A 15,828-nucleotide genomic window follows, 5' to 3' on the forward strand; every position below is an offset into this window, starting at 1 on the left:
TCTTAAACTATTGTTCAAAGAGAGAGGTGCTAGAGCAGGGATCCAAAAGAGAAGCTAGTTCAAAATCCAACATCATGGACAAGTACAATTGTTAACTAGAGATGATGTTTAGGAAAAAATGGTTTGGAATCTTCTATGTTAATCATACAATCCAAGATTTAGTCATATTTAAAAAAAAATTCCTTGATACAATGGTCCTCTTAGGTGGAGGGAGCAAAAAAAAAGTAACATCCATGAACTGCAAATGAGCCTTGTAAAGACTTTTAATCCTTCCAATTGACTTTAACTATCTTTGGTTGCTTCAACCTACCAAAGGCTTTTGCAATTATGATGGAACCTTCCATTGGGATATAGGGGATTACTCTAAGGACTTTAAAAGACTTGAGGAAGCATCCTTAGGACACATTCATCAAGATAGAGAAATTTGGGGTGAGGTAATACTCTTTCATTCCATACATCCTTAGAGTAAACAATGTTTATGGAGAATTATATTAAAAAAACCCAACTAGTTGCTAGAAGATTATAGAAAGTTTTTTTTCCTACATTTTTGCTTTGCATACATGAAACAAACTCTTTTGCTTTGCTTTTCTTTCATTTTTCTATGAATCTATCACCATGCTTAAAAGTTTAAAATGGGTAATTTTTTTTCTCTATATATATATTTTGTTTTTATTTGTTTTGAATGTCTTGTTGCTAAAATTTCTTGTCATAGGAATTACAATGGTAGCTACTTCTAGCTTCATAGGCCAACCAAATTCAAAATAGATTTGAGTTCTCTTGTTTGGAAGTATGTTGATATGATATAGTTGATTCTAAATGCCATTTGAATTTGTAGGGGGTGTGATGTCAAGTATTCGAGTTCATATAGTTGCGCGAAAGCACAGTTGTGTATATTTCTTGGACTATGCATCAAAGATTGCCCTGGAAAGAAAGGTGTACCTATCCTATCGAACTAAGTGATAGCATATATTAATAAGGAGGAGCAAGCAGATGAGCTAGCAAGGCATAGAGGTCAAAAGAAATGAAGACCCTATGCCCCGATCTAATCCCAATGTTGTGGTAAAGAGCCAACCATTTGTATCCACTTTTGAAGAATGACCTACGACAAATAAGAGATGAAAGGGACCTTTGGAAATGATATTGAAAATGAGACTCAAGACATTGATGATCAACACATAGCAAGATGTATTTATGCAAATGGGTTGTCTTTCAATGTTGTTTGCTCACCATATTGGCAAGAAATATTGAGAAAAAAAAATGAGCCTCCAAAAGGATACAAGGGCTTGGGTTATGAGAAGGTGTGTGGCACATTAGTGAACGAGGAAGTCAAGTTTATTTCCAATGGGTGGAAAGATGTTAAAAATTGACCATTAATCAATATCATAGTAGTCTTCTTTGAAGGGTCAATGCTTTTGAAAACTATGGAGTGTGAGGGGGAGGTGAAGGATGGCCAATTTACTTCTAACATCTTCATCACAACCACTGAGGAAATGTTGTTCAAGTCATAACAAGCAATGCTAAGAATTGTAGAGCTACAATGTTGTTGATTGAGAAATGCCATTGCACATCTTTTGGACACCTTGTGCAGTCCTCTCTGTCAATTTTATGCTTCAAAAGATAGGGAATATTGAAATAATAATTGATTGTTATTATAAACAAAGGATAGGAATACTTCTTAAATAAGCAATTACACACAATGTTTCTAAAACAAAAATGATCGAGAATGAAAACAGGAGAGGGAAGTTATTAAAACTATCTAAAGTACATAAATGACCATTATATGCTAAATATTAACAATATTAATTTAATTAATATAATTGATTGGATCAAGGAGATGTATGTAGGGGTTGAGCAGATCCAAATGTTCATCACCAACTAAGCATATTGCAATGCATATTTAGATCATTTTCAAAATTGGAACTATTGAAGGTAAGTTAAGTATACCATTTCAATATACAATTCTGGGTTAGTTCTATCATTTAAGTACCTGGTCGAACCAACAAGAGTATTGAAGTACACATTTTCCATTAAATTGCAGACCAATTGGTGTGTAGTTGAAAAGAGTTATTGTAAATACCCACAAAGAAAGTTATAGAAAGAAGACACATCATTTCAGGGATTATTTTTAAGTAAAGGCTGGGGTAGAAAGTTAACCTATTTTGTAATCCTTGACATATCACAAGGCATGTTTACATTATTTTCAAATTTGGTTGAATTTGTAAATCATTGGCAGGCTAAATTTGCTATCTTGCTGCTAAAGAAATTTTAGAATCGGAATTTTTATGTGTGATTTGGTTCAATATTATAATACTGTCTTCCATAGTTTAATACTGAATATAATTTTTTGAAATTTATCCCATGTAGTAGTGTTTATAGACATTGAAGATTTTACAACAAGTTGTGTAATTTATTTTGCATCTGAACACTTCTCATTTCTTTGCTATTGTATTCTTGGGAGTGGTGGGTGCGGTGGAGGAGTTTTATTTGTTTTGATGCTTATGTTAAGGATTGCCTTTTTTGTTTCTTTCATGTATAACAAAGCACAATACTTATAGAATGTCTTAATGAATTAAGTGTTAATTATTTAGTTTAGACTTTAGACATCTACATCTGACTTTATGAGAATTTTGATCGTACCCTTCAGATATGGTACACCTTATTTAGGGATGGTTCACTAATCCTTGGTTTTGACTAGCGCAGACAGTCCAAAATCTGCATGGTGTTCAGTTCTGATCAAGTTTTTTTCAGCTAATATCTAATTTGTTGATATGTGTCATTATTTCTAGTATTAATCATTAGAATTGAATAATCCAAAGTACTGGGATTAAGTGAACATGGGTACAGTTTTTAAGGTCACTGTACTGGATTTCATATCATTGATAATAAGATAGCCTTTGGTTCAGTTAGACAAACCAACTGATGACATAGCAGTAAAAGTTTATGATTTTTGCTCTTTTGTCTTGATGTGCTTTTGCTTGGCAGGTGAATGTTCTTCCTTCGGAGGAAAATGATGATATCAATCTGGGTTTACATTTGATTGCACATTTTCCTGAGCTGTATCCATCTTCTTCTCCACCTATCACAGAGTTAGATGCTCCATGGCTGCAAGAGAGCACAAGAGAATGGCTGAACATTGAACTTGGAAAATTGTTTAATGAAAGTAAAGGAGATGTTGTTGTGTTCCGATGGATAGAATGGCTAAAGGTATGAATTTTACTCATCCATCATACTGTTACAGAGCTTGTGATCAAAATGTCAAGTAGCTTTGTTATTTTTTCATGCTATCAGATAGAAGTTAGAACTAACCTGAAACAAGGCTATATAGTTGACAAAACTATATATTTGGTATATAACAAGTGTTATTCAGAGAAAGCCATAATTAATGACTTGTTGCTTGTGTATAGTGACCATTGATAACTAATGATGCTTAATTAGATATATAACATGGGCTTGTTGAGTCTTTCACGGGTCAAAACTGTAGAGCTTTCCTTTGTTTATGAATTTTATGTTCAAAGTCTTCTGGCTATCTTGTTTGCATCTTGAATTGTTGGGATATGCATTACTCGCAGTTCTTCATGAGTTTTTGAGTTTAATCTCCCATTGTATGGTTGAATAGTTGTTGTCAGGTATATATCTTATCTTTTCTAAATATAAATAGGGATACACAGTCCAAATTGGACAACTCTAGTAACCAAAATTTCGATAACAAAATTAATGGTGGAACCTATAATGTCCCCTTCCTAAGCATCAACTATTTCTAAAAGCTCAGCCTATGACTTGATTCTCTGTACGCTAACATGGTGATTAGGACTCTTCTGAGGGTGTTCTATGGTTCTTCAGTTGACCTTTGGGTGCTTATTTCAGTATTCTTCAGTTCAGTGCCCCAATTTATTTGTGGTATGCCTTCCTGAGATCGTTCAGGGTTCTTTGATACACACTAGTTTTAGTAAGTCACTTGGATGTTTGGGTCATACTTACTATTTATAGTAACTCACGGGATGATCAGTGGGTATATCGGGAAAGTTGGCAGGATTAGTCTCATGGATTGTTATTTGCATTTATCAGAGTTTAATGATTTAATTTAATATATTAAAGTCTTATCAAGCATTGGCTTTAATATTATTAATTATATTAAATGACTTAATGAGAAAGGAGTTATAAGGGGTTAAAAGAGTTAAATATATTAATCTCCTAAAGTGATTAATTAAAAGCCATAAAGGGGGCGCCAACTATGGAGTTTTAAAACATCAAAAGGCAAATAATTTAAAATGATTAAAAAGCCAAGTGGGATGTGGGCTTTGGGGGAGATATAAAAGCTCATTTGATAGTTTTTTCATATATAATTGTTTTGCAAATTTCATTTGGAGAGCTGAAGCAAGGGTTTGCTGGTTTATGAAAGCCATAGCTTTTTGAGGACGAAATCCCTTAAAGAGAACACTGTTTGCAAGTGTGGAAGATCATCCAAGAACACTCAATTTGATAATCTCATTCAGAGGTTATAATTGTGCTTCATTGGATTCAATTCATCACAATTTGATCATATTTTCAAGAGATTGAAAGAGAGCAGATTGAAAGGTTTAAATTGCAGGTTGGAGGCATTGGAGGTTCACCATTGCTGGCTGTACCATCTCGAAATCAGGTCGTACCTTTCCTAGGGCCAACCTGGGGTTTGGGAATGCCATTTCAGCTCAGATTCAAACCCTAAATTAGGTCATACCAGTCTTGATCAGCAGCCATCCAAATTTAATCAGCAATCTTTCTAGCTGGACATCTGGGGTGTTGTGTTGCTTGGCAACCCTAGGCGTTGGGAAGAGAATACTTCATATTTTCAGAATTGTAAGCATTAGATCTGCTGCTATTAGAGAACATTAAGACCCTTACAGTCATAATCGGTTGATACATCTTGCCCATTGAAACGCTTGGACTAGGGTATTGTTGGTGGTGGTTTTATGCACATTCAACACAAAATAAAATACCCAGAGATATACTATTCTCTCTTGATCAAAATCTTCTATGTGCTAAACAGCTGAACTGTGTGATCACAAAGATGACTCCAAGGTTCCCAAATGCGTATGGATAGTCTCAGTTGGTTTGTTGTGATTTGCTAGTAATCTCAAGGGGGACTTATTTAATTGTTCGAGGAGTTAATCAATCTAAGGATTTTGCTAATTCCCGACATTTGCAACTTTCGTTTTTTTTTTATTTTTTTATTTTTTTGTATTTTCAAATTTTCACTTTTTGTATTTTTTGATATATGAGAGATCTAGCATACCTCAATTTGACTTTGAAATCTCATTCTAATTCCATCTTCTTTGCGAATCCAGTTGATAATATAGTGATCACTTTCTTTCTTGTGCAAATTCTGTCGGCATCAACTGATTCATTCATGTATTCACTATCAGGCCCTCCTTCTAGCGCCAATTTTGTTGGTCGCAGAGGGTGAAAAAAGGCCTTAAGATTACTCCTTGCAAATATGAATTGATATGATCTGGAGTTCAGTTGTTCACGTTCAACCCTCCTTTTAGCGTCAATTCTGTTGGTGGCGGTTTTATGCACGTTCAACACAGAATAAAATACCCAGAGATATCCTATTCTCTCTTGATTAAAATCTTCTATGTGCTAAACAACAGAACTATGTGATCACAAAGACGACTCCAAGGTTCCCAAATGCGTACAGATAGTCTCAGTTGGTTTGTTGGACTGTTCCACAGCCGTTGGGGACGGGGGGATGCAGGGACAGGTTTCGGGGATGGGGGGACAAAGGGCCTAAGTTTGGGGATGACAGGGGGGGTGGTGGGTGGTGGGTGGTAGGGTGGTGGTGCTGACATAGTTATACATATACTTATAGTACTTGAAAAACTAGTTGTAAAGAGATGTATAACAGTATAAGAATTTTATTTCAAATGAAACTATAGGAAATTAGTAAAATTATAAAATAGAAAAATGCGAAATACTAAATCTAAATACGAAAATTTCTTGAATGCTAATTGCTAAATAAAATTTGACAAATGAAATTGTCAAATTGGAGATTTCTATTATATCGAAAATATCATATAAATATCTGATATCACAAAGTCTATAAAGACGATTACATGATACATCATTACAATGAGTAGCAAATAACAATAGCATTACAAAAGAAAAAATGCCAAAATGTCAAAACTCAAAATGTAGTGAAGGGAGGCCTCTAATCATCTACAAACTCCTCATCACTGGAACTGTTGGACTCCCCACGGTCAAGATCCCTCAAGATAACACCAACCAGCTCTGCATTTGAAGTGGTAGGATCATCCTCATCAACTTGTGGGGCCCACGTTAAATTAGGGTTACTCCCCAAACCCCCAAAATTGCTCAAAATTTAAAAAAATTAAAATTTCAGTTGCTTTTTGATGTGTTCGAACAAGAGACTCCTGCAAGTCTCCCAACCCCTCAAGAGACGCCTGGGAGTCTCCCAAGGAGTCTTGGAGACGCCGAGACGTCTCCAAGACTCCTTGGAGATGCCGGGACGTCTCTGATGGAGCACCAGTGGCGGTGGCGAGACGGTGGGAGATGCCACGTCCCCATCTCAAAGACGTTGGCCTGAGAGGGGGGGAGGGACATATTTTCGTGGAACACTAGTTCATTGTGATTTGCTGGTAATCTCAAGGAGGGCTTATGTAATTATTCGAGTTAATCAATCTAAGGATTTTTCTGATTCACGACACTTGTAACTTTCTTTTTTTTTTGGAGTGATTTTGCAATAAGCTCTTTCCAATCCTACTTCTACTAAGATAAAAAAGGGTAAAAAAGGGTGAGGGTTTAGGAAAATAATTCTAATCTTATGAACTCTGGAGACAGAAATTGCAAAAGTGGAATTTTAACCAATTCTTGTTTTGGCAAATTCAACAACTACACAAGAATAGTGCTATCTTCTAAGGAATTCAAAAGATTTTCATATTACTTATATTCACCAACATATTGAATAATGAATATAGTAATAGAAGTTGAGTTTTCATTTACTTGTTCAAGCTAACTTTGCAAAATAATTGAAAATTATTCAATTATAAAAAGTATGAACACATCAATTCCACATTAAGCAATTTTGTCAATCCTTCATTTAATCTATCAACCTAGAAATCAAATCTATTCTTATGAGAGCCAAGAAACCATGCTAACTTGCAAAAGTGGACAAAGATTCACCAACATATTGAACAATGAATTGTGTCTATTACTTAAGAAGTATCACTACAACAATTTCTTTGAAATCTCTGTCTAACAAATGAAAAGAGGAGGGTTTATATAGACACCCCAATACAAAGCAATGACCTAGATTGATCCAAGATCAACGACCAAGATTAAAACATTAAACTCTAATTAGGGCAAGCTACAATAGTTATCCAAAACAGACCAATGAGAAATAAACAACTACTAAATCCAGTTTTCTTCTAGAAGTGGGTGTCCTTTATGCTATTCTTTGGCAAAAAATTCAATGAACATGGTCACTATGGGGTCGACCTCTTCCATTAGGACACTTGGCATAATGTAAATCTTGTTTTCCATCAGGTCCATCTCATCTTCACATGTGGCAAAAGTGGCTATCCAATCTATTTCCAATTTTCGAAAAACATCCTAAATGGACATAAATGAGGATGCCTTGCTAAATTGTTGCTTCTGGGTTGGATTTGTAGAAGTGAAGAAGTTGCTTTGAACTTTGGCTTTCAAGTTCTCTACATTCAAGTCCTTGTCTTGGACTATTTCCTACTCAAGCACATCGGAGACTGTGATGAAGACCTTGTCTTGGATACCTTTGATTGTTTCTTCTATTCTGGCACCATCAATCTTCATCTTCTCCAAGACTTCTCCTCTAGCCATCAAGGCGTGATACCATGTGCTAAAGTCATATGATGTCCTAGCATCAATTACATTTCCGTTGACTAAGTCTTGTTCGGGGATTCCTTTCAGCACATTTAAACATAGGATTGTCTTCTCTTGAACAGTTTGAAAATCTTCCCATAACTCAACTATGCTCTGGATTCTGTAAATGAATGAAGAGATCCGACCATAGACCTGTCCCAATTCTTCCATGAATTTGATGGCCTTGTCTACAACTTCTGCAATCCATTCCTTGGCTTCTTTGGCTGCCATCTTCATTCCTTCAAAGCTCTCAACTGATTCTTGTGGAAGAGCCAAAGGTGGAGTGACTACTGCCTCTTCTCTTCTAATAGGATTTATCGAATGTTGGATCTAATCCTTTAATTGTTCATTCTCCACTTTGAGTTTGTCCTTCTTTTCTTCCTCTTTCCTTAGCCTTTCCTTGATGGCCTTGATTGAATCATCTAACTCCTGGATTCCCTGTTCCCTTGTAGCAAGACCTAAGTCCACAACCATTAGCTCATAATCTTCAGGAGCGATGTCCTCTTTTGTTTTGTCAACTTTTTGGAATGGCCACCTATACTGAACAAGATCCTGTGCCATCTTTATGGGTTAAGGAATATTTCTTTGCCTTCTCCTTTTCCACAAGTTGGTTCAATTTGGCTAAGAACTCTGTTGAATCATCCACTGGTTGGACTTCTATAATAGCTTTCTTTTCTATTCTTTCTATTAACCAATTTGTTACTGTTGGTTGTTCAATTCCATTAGCTTCTTCATTTCCTTCATTTTCTCCATTTCCCCCGAGTGCAGAAATCATTCCCTCCGGAAAATTTCCTTCCAAGATATCAAATTCAATATTCTCCAATTCCTTATCCATTATTGTCACTGGATAATCAAGGCTATCAGGAACAACTTGTTGCTGTAATGGTTCTTCACAAACTGGAGGAGGAATTCCCATCTCAATTTGTAGATTGTCTGCAACTGGAGCTTTGTTCCTATTTGTGGATGAGCCAACATCTTCAACCAAAGAAGCAGAGAACAAACAATGCATCTTCCATACTCATTGATATCCTAAACCACATTCCCTTTCTTGTTTCATACTCATCAACTGCATTGGCCCCAAATTCCTCAAGATCAACTCTATGTTTATACTTTTTTCTGTTTACCATCCCAATATGGTGATGGGGATCAAAGTTGGACCTTGATTGATAGGAGAATGGGTGCCATTGCATTTCCACGTTTGCCTTATTAGCTGCTTGTGTTGATGGATATGATTCTAACATCTTCCCAACGAAAAGGGGAAAATAAATTCCAGCCTTTTTATTGCCTCTTTGGATTTTCTCGTATGTGTCCAGCTATCTAATGACTTCTAGCAGTATCATCTTATTTGTAGGATATCTTGGAAGTCTGTATGGGCATCCTGTAAATCCTTAGACCCTTAGGTATGTGAATATGGGGAATTGAATGTACCAAGATCCAAACCCGCCTATCAAATCCTTGGTCTCTTGTGTCAATCATTGATGAGTGCTTCCTTGAAATATCTTGGTGATGTACATTAGGAATGCATCATTAACTCTTTTGAAATGGGTTTTCTCCTGTATATGCAATTGCGTATAGCAGTGATATGCTTTGAATTGACCATCTTTGTTTCCCACAATGCCTTTGCAAATTAGTCCCTTATATTTGTAACATCTTGCCAATATGTAATTGACATAGGAACTCATGTAAAAAGACTTTGTTTGCTCCATGTTTCTCAGCTACTCATCTATGTTATTACTGATTATTTTTGCCCAATTTATCCTCTTGACATCGAAAGTGACCTCATCGATGAAGTAGAACATCCAAGGCTCGAATGCGGAGGTTTGAGGACTTCTTGTGACTTTGTTTAGCAATAGGATGAGGTCTCCATACTCTTCTATGAAATTTGTCCGAAAAAGTTTCTTAGGCATTTTGGTATAATGAGCCCTTGGCTTTTGCAACCATTGCTTGTTGATTACTTCAGCATAGGATTCGGGTTTTGCTTCAAAAATTCTTAAGGTCTCCTCTTTGGTCTTGTATATGGTGGAATGGTAATCTGGAATACTAAATGCTTCTTTGATGGCCATTTGTCCAAGGTAGGCCAACACTCTGCCATCAGGTGCCACAACTTGTCTCTCCTAGATGTTGTAATGTCTGGCACATTCTACTATCAGCTCATTGTATTGCATAACTGGAGGAAATCCAGCTTGGACAATTCCATTTCTCATCATTTTGCGTGCTAAGGGTGAAGGAAAGCATTCATTGAGCTTGTACATTCTTTTCTTGAAGTCATCGAGGTCCACATGGCCAAGGTTGGTATCTCCAACCTTCTTCCATTTTGTCACAATCTTGGACTCCAGTTGTGGTCCTTTGTTATTGAACTTCATCTGCGCCTTTTTGGAAATCCCTCCTTGAGTTGACATCTACCATCTGAAAAACATGAAAATTTTTTTAAGTTAAAATAGGGGGTTTGATGTTTGTTTCCAGTCTAGAGTGCAAAGTCTGATGGAATTTCAAAGGATAATTCTGATTTTACTTATGAAATTCTAGAAATTGTAACTAAAAATCAGACTTAGTGAAATTTTGGAAATTGAAATTAAGCCTGATTGTGAAATTTTTGCCTCCAAATCTGCATAAAGTGTAAAAAACAAGATAATCTTGGGTAAGATTCGAAGAATCTGAAATGAAAGTTCTCCTACAAGTCTGAAAATTAGAATATCAGACTGAAAGAAATCTAGAAGTCTAAAAGAAATTGAAATTCTGAATAAAAATCTGCCTTCAATCCTTTGTAAAACAGAGAATTTTTTATGAAATTCCTTAAATTGCTTTAAGAAATCACTTTCAACTTTATCTCCGAGTGTAGAAATTGACCTGAAATCCTCCTTGAAGTTGTCGTGCACCTACAATTTACTTTGAAATTTGCCTTGAAGTTTGAAAGAAATTATTTCCTGAGCTTCAACTATCAACCTTGAGAAGTGATTTGTGAGTGAATGAAATGCCAATGCTCATTTTATAGATAGGTCAAACTCCTTTTTGTTTTTGGAAACGAATCTGGTCTTGTTTTGAACACCAAGTCGAACCTTCACTTGCTTTCTTGCTTTCATGATCTCAATGGCAATCTCTTGTGCTTTCTTCTAGAACCTTCTCTTTATGGCAAACTTTATCTTGATTCGAATTTTCACATTTATCAACACTTAGCCAAATTCTATCCTCACTAGGGCAGACTTCATACTTGATCAAGGAATCTTCACCTAGGAGGGTGGACTTCATGTGAACTTGTGGATTTTCCATGCTAGGGTGGACTTCATACTTGAACAAGGAATTTTCCCTAGGTTGAAGTGGACTTTGCTTGGAAACAAGGAATTTTCCATGGACTTTGCTTGAGATCAAGGAATTTTACCTAGGTTGAAGTGGACTTTGCTTGGAACTGAGGATTCTTGGCCGAAACTTCATGCTTAGCCATTTTCTTGTGATCTTTCATTAGCATTCCTGACATTATCCTTTGGATTCTAAAGTGGTTCCATATCTGGTTTGTTCTAGATGGATTTCCTTGGCTTGACGCTTCTTTTGATTCAGTAACTAATCGCGATCCCAGGAAAAGCAAAAAAAGCAATTTTCTATTTTTGAAAAAATAGATAAAAAATAAGATTCTTGGATTGGCCCCAAAATGCCAAAAATGAAAAAGCAAAAAGCAGAAAAAAGCAGCTTTCCTAAAAATAGGAAGTTGTTAGAATTGATCCTAGAAAATTGCATATTACTCTTTCGACCTGTCTAAGCACATCCGTAGCATTAGAACATTCTTTTGGTCATTCTTTCTCCGTATTGATTTGATGACTCCTATAAATTTGAAGAACTTAACTCATTTGCGAAGGCGAGAAATCAGAGACAAAACCTAAGACGCCAAAACACAACACTAAAAAGCAAAAACAAGGGGGTCCCTATTAGCAATGGGGCGATGTGTGAAAATGTCAACAACATGTATGTTCAATATTTTAATTAAATGCGAATAATATTTGTTGGTTTGGTGAAGTAATTTATCTTTTAGTATTAGTTGTTTAATTTCATTTTCCAGCATTCATTATATACAAAAATATCAAAAAAATCAGAAATTGTAAAACACACAAAAAATTCAAAAAAAACAAATTTAAAAAAAATATCCAGATCAGGGTGGGATTCTTCAGAAACTAAGGAAACAATGGATAAAATAATACTAGCAAGATAATGAGTAAAGGAATTCTACACCCTGTACATCAGAAACAAAAGCTACAATCATTTGGTACCGTTATTTGGAAGAATGTCACGATCTGATAAGAGATTGCCAAATGAGTATGAGAACATGGAATTTCAATCAAAAGTTTTCTAAGTTGTGTTGACAAAAGACATTTTAAACTACATTAAATAGCACACTAGTTGACTGGTATATCATCCAGCATTTAAAAAAAATAAACACAGGGTAGACACAAAAGAAGCATTTGAATTATAATTCAAAGTTTGCTTGTGGTTCACCGTTCAAATGATGTTGGACCAGATGATGACCTTGATCTAGATCCTTTTGATGAAGATAGAACACAATTATAGAAATTTATTGTATTTATTTCAAATTTTGTAATTGTAATGATTTCATTTGATTGTGACATATATGATGTATGACATGATATTGAAATTTTGTACTATAAATTGACATTTACTTTGATCTCTAATTTGTGAAGTCTGATCTTCTATGTTTCAGACCTGAGTTTCATCTCTTCATGGTTGTTGGGCGCACTTTGAAGTAGACCTTTCAAAGTGCACTTGAGGTAGCTCTCTGCATAAGGTGCTAGCTGAGCGGGATTTAAGGGTGGCTTAATATAACTCCGCTTGATGAGTGCAGTGAAGGAGCTGACTTGCACAATACTACCCCTTTGGATGAGTGGGATTAAGGGGTCGCCATGTATAGCAAGGCTTGCATAAACATTGGGTGCAAGGATGGGATTAGATAGTGGCCTTGCAATGAACACGTAGCACATGGTGGAGTTTAGGGGTTGGTTTGCACACCTCTTCAAGTTTACCTTGTTCTCCATTAGACCTTGTTTATCCATATTGTCCTAGAGTAGATTTGAAGGGGGCCTTTGCATAAGTTCACACACATGCTTAGGGGGGTAAAATTTGTAAATGATGTTCAATTCTCAATTCAATATGCAAGATATATTCTTGTTTATATTTACTTGATCTATGTATTATCTATTTATATGATAAATCTGATTATCTTCTTTTGTATGGCAGGTGAGAAAAGCATTTATTGATTTGAATGTCCTTCTCACAAATGCCAATTGATATGTATATGCAAGCTGGGTATGATCAAGCAATGCCTTGACCGGTCATGTCTTTTAGACATGACTGATCAAGACATTACTTGATCGTGCCCCTTGGCTTATCGCAGTAATTACAATCGGTGTATGTTAACAAACCGATACCCATCAGTGAATACTTATCTTTAACATCTCGATAACCATCGGTTGTATTTACCTTGCCACCAATACCAATCGGTGTATGTTAACCCGATATCAATTGGTGCATATATTTAAATTGCCACCCGATACCAATCGGTGCATATATTTAAATTGCCACCCGATACCTATCGGTGTTTGGTTAATTCGATAATCATCTTTGTTTACTGTTAAATATATTAACCGATATAAATCGGAATACATTGGTTAGCCCGATTAATAATCGGTGATCACAGTTAATAAGACAAACCAATATTAATCGGGATTCATACGTTAGAATATAAACCGATATTAATCGGTATGCTATAGGATGATTATCGATAGTCAAGCATTGATCGAACTAAGTAGTTGAACGTATATGAATGAAGAATGGTCATCAAATGAAGGATTAATAGCTTGAAGTTTTCATCATAACTATCAATAGGATAAATGATTGAATGAGAGACTTCATTTATCTCTCATTCAATCATTCATCTTACCGAAGCTATCATGCATTAACAAAATTTGCCTTGACAATTTCATCAACCTCTCCTCTTGAGCGCATATGGAGGTTTGCCCTACACAACATTGCACATGCTTGAAGATGAAGTGCAAATGAGACAAGTGCATGCATAAACATGAGCACAAAGAAGACCATACCTTGTATTGGTGGAATTAAGAATCTCATCAACATTTTGCAACTTTAAACAATACCTTTCAGTTTTACCCTTGGCAGATTTGATACTTAAGCATGCAATGGCGGGTTTAGAGGGGTCATGTGCACAAATTTGTGCATGCTTATGGGGGGTTAATCCCTTAGACAATTTTTTTGATGATTTCTTCTCCTTGAGTGCTTTTAACATATTGCCTTGCACTAGATGGAAAGCGGATATAGCAAGGTTGGAAACACAAATCAAGGAGCACATTTATCATATGAGGCATGTATGAAAGTTAAGCGCATTTGAAGCCTAGCCTTGCACAAATTTGATGTATGGTGGAATCTAGGTGTGCACTTGCATAACCTTGCACATGAATCTGCTCCTTAACTCCACACTTAGCCAATTTTGCACTACTCCCACCTTCTCCTCTTGAACGCATTATGATGGTGGTCTTGCATTGAGGAATTAAGCCCAATTCATACACTGCTTGCATAAACTGACTTGTGCTCTAGGTAGGTAAAATGCCCTCCTTGGGCGAGATTTTAGCCATTGCTTACTCAAACTTGAAGTGATCGCACCTTGACACCTTTCCTGCATACATTGCTAGTTGAGCGCATTTAGGATGTTGGTTTGCAGAAATATGGGCACAAGCTAGACATTCAACTGCACAAACTTGATGTATGGTTGGATTTTGACAAAGTGAATGCACAAGTTTGAGCACACCCAAAGGATGTGTCTACGTTACAAGCTGCATTGGATTTAAGGGGCCTAAATGCATAAAATACAAGAGCGGTTTCAAGGGAGTGTCTAGCACAAAGGGGTGAAGGCGAAATTAGGACAAGTGTTTTCATAATGAATCAGGAGTGCATATGACACATACCCTTGCACAAGATAACACAAAGCACACTAGAGATAAGTGTTGGTACAAAGGTAATATACGTAAGCACACATGAGATATGGGTTTGCACAATCTACTCCTCTAGACCTTGCACAAGTTTATACGTGAAACAAGGGGGTAAATTTTTACTTTAGAGAAATTTTGTTATGCTTGCAGTTCCTAATGAAACTTAAAGCAGATTTACCACTACACGCTCAATCATCGACTCCTAATGACATTTAGCTCCACTTGCCACTTGACAATATTTTGACAATATTAGCAACTTTGAAACATGACCTCAACCTTGACATCACACAACCAATCTCCCCTCAAAAGAAAAGGTTAACGTCTAAGAGACTAATGCCAAGCTAAAGCGACCTAACAAAAACACCAAAGCTAAGCGAAAAGTGGGGGTCCCCATTTGCAATGGAGCGATGTGTGAACACGTCACAACATCTAGCATCAATTCGAATAAATGTTCCTGAACATTTCAAAGGTAAAGACTCAATCCACACCTAGAACCTTCGGAAAATTCAACCTAACCTATCAAGTGACTAGAAAACATACTGAAAAGGGAGAAAAAATCCCAAATTGGATCAAGGTACTTAGTCTTTAATTGCCCAGATGTGTGCAAATGTATTCATTCCAACTCATAGAATCATTGCAACTCTTCGTATCCACTTTGACAAGCTACGTGAGTGATCCTAACTTCATAAACATCTTGGATAGAGCCTCGTTGCCAACGAGCATCTATAGCCCCGACGAGGTTATTGCTGTAATCTCACGAATATTGCAACATTGCCAGGCGGGCATCCATAGCTCCAATCGATTTACTCGCATGTTCTCAAAGCCAAATACTTTGATATTTCATTTTTTGGATTTTTCTCTTTTCTTTCTCATTTTTTCCTCTTTTTCTTGATACTGCTTTCTCACATATTTTCCAATTGGGCTCGTAAGC

At 36.2% G+C, this 15,828-nt stretch overlaps 1 protein-coding gene across 6 annotated transcripts in view; it reads left to right on the forward strand.

Moving 5' to 3' along the window:
- The window catches only part of LOC131078626 (uncharacterized), a 153,159-nt gene that overhangs the window by 93,841 nt on the left and 43,490 nt on the right, over positions 1-15,828 (forward strand). For all 6 annotated transcript variants that reach the window (XR_009113810.2, XM_058016373.1, XM_058016377.1 and 3 more), the window contains exon 2: positions 2,983-3,204. Coding sequence is in view for 5 of the 6 variants with exons in the window: in XM_058016373.1 (XP_057872356.1) it covers positions 2,983-3,204 (222 nt within the window). In the remaining variant the exon portion in view is untranslated. The remainder of the gene's footprint in view (positions 1-2,982; positions 3,205-15,828) is intronic.

This window comes from Cryptomeria japonica, chromosome 3 (assembly GCF_030272615.1).
Source record: "Cryptomeria japonica chromosome 3, Sugi_1.0, whole genome shotgun sequence".
Classification (NCBI taxonomy): domain Eukaryota; kingdom Viridiplantae; phylum Streptophyta; class Pinopsida; order Cupressales; family Cupressaceae; genus Cryptomeria; species Cryptomeria japonica.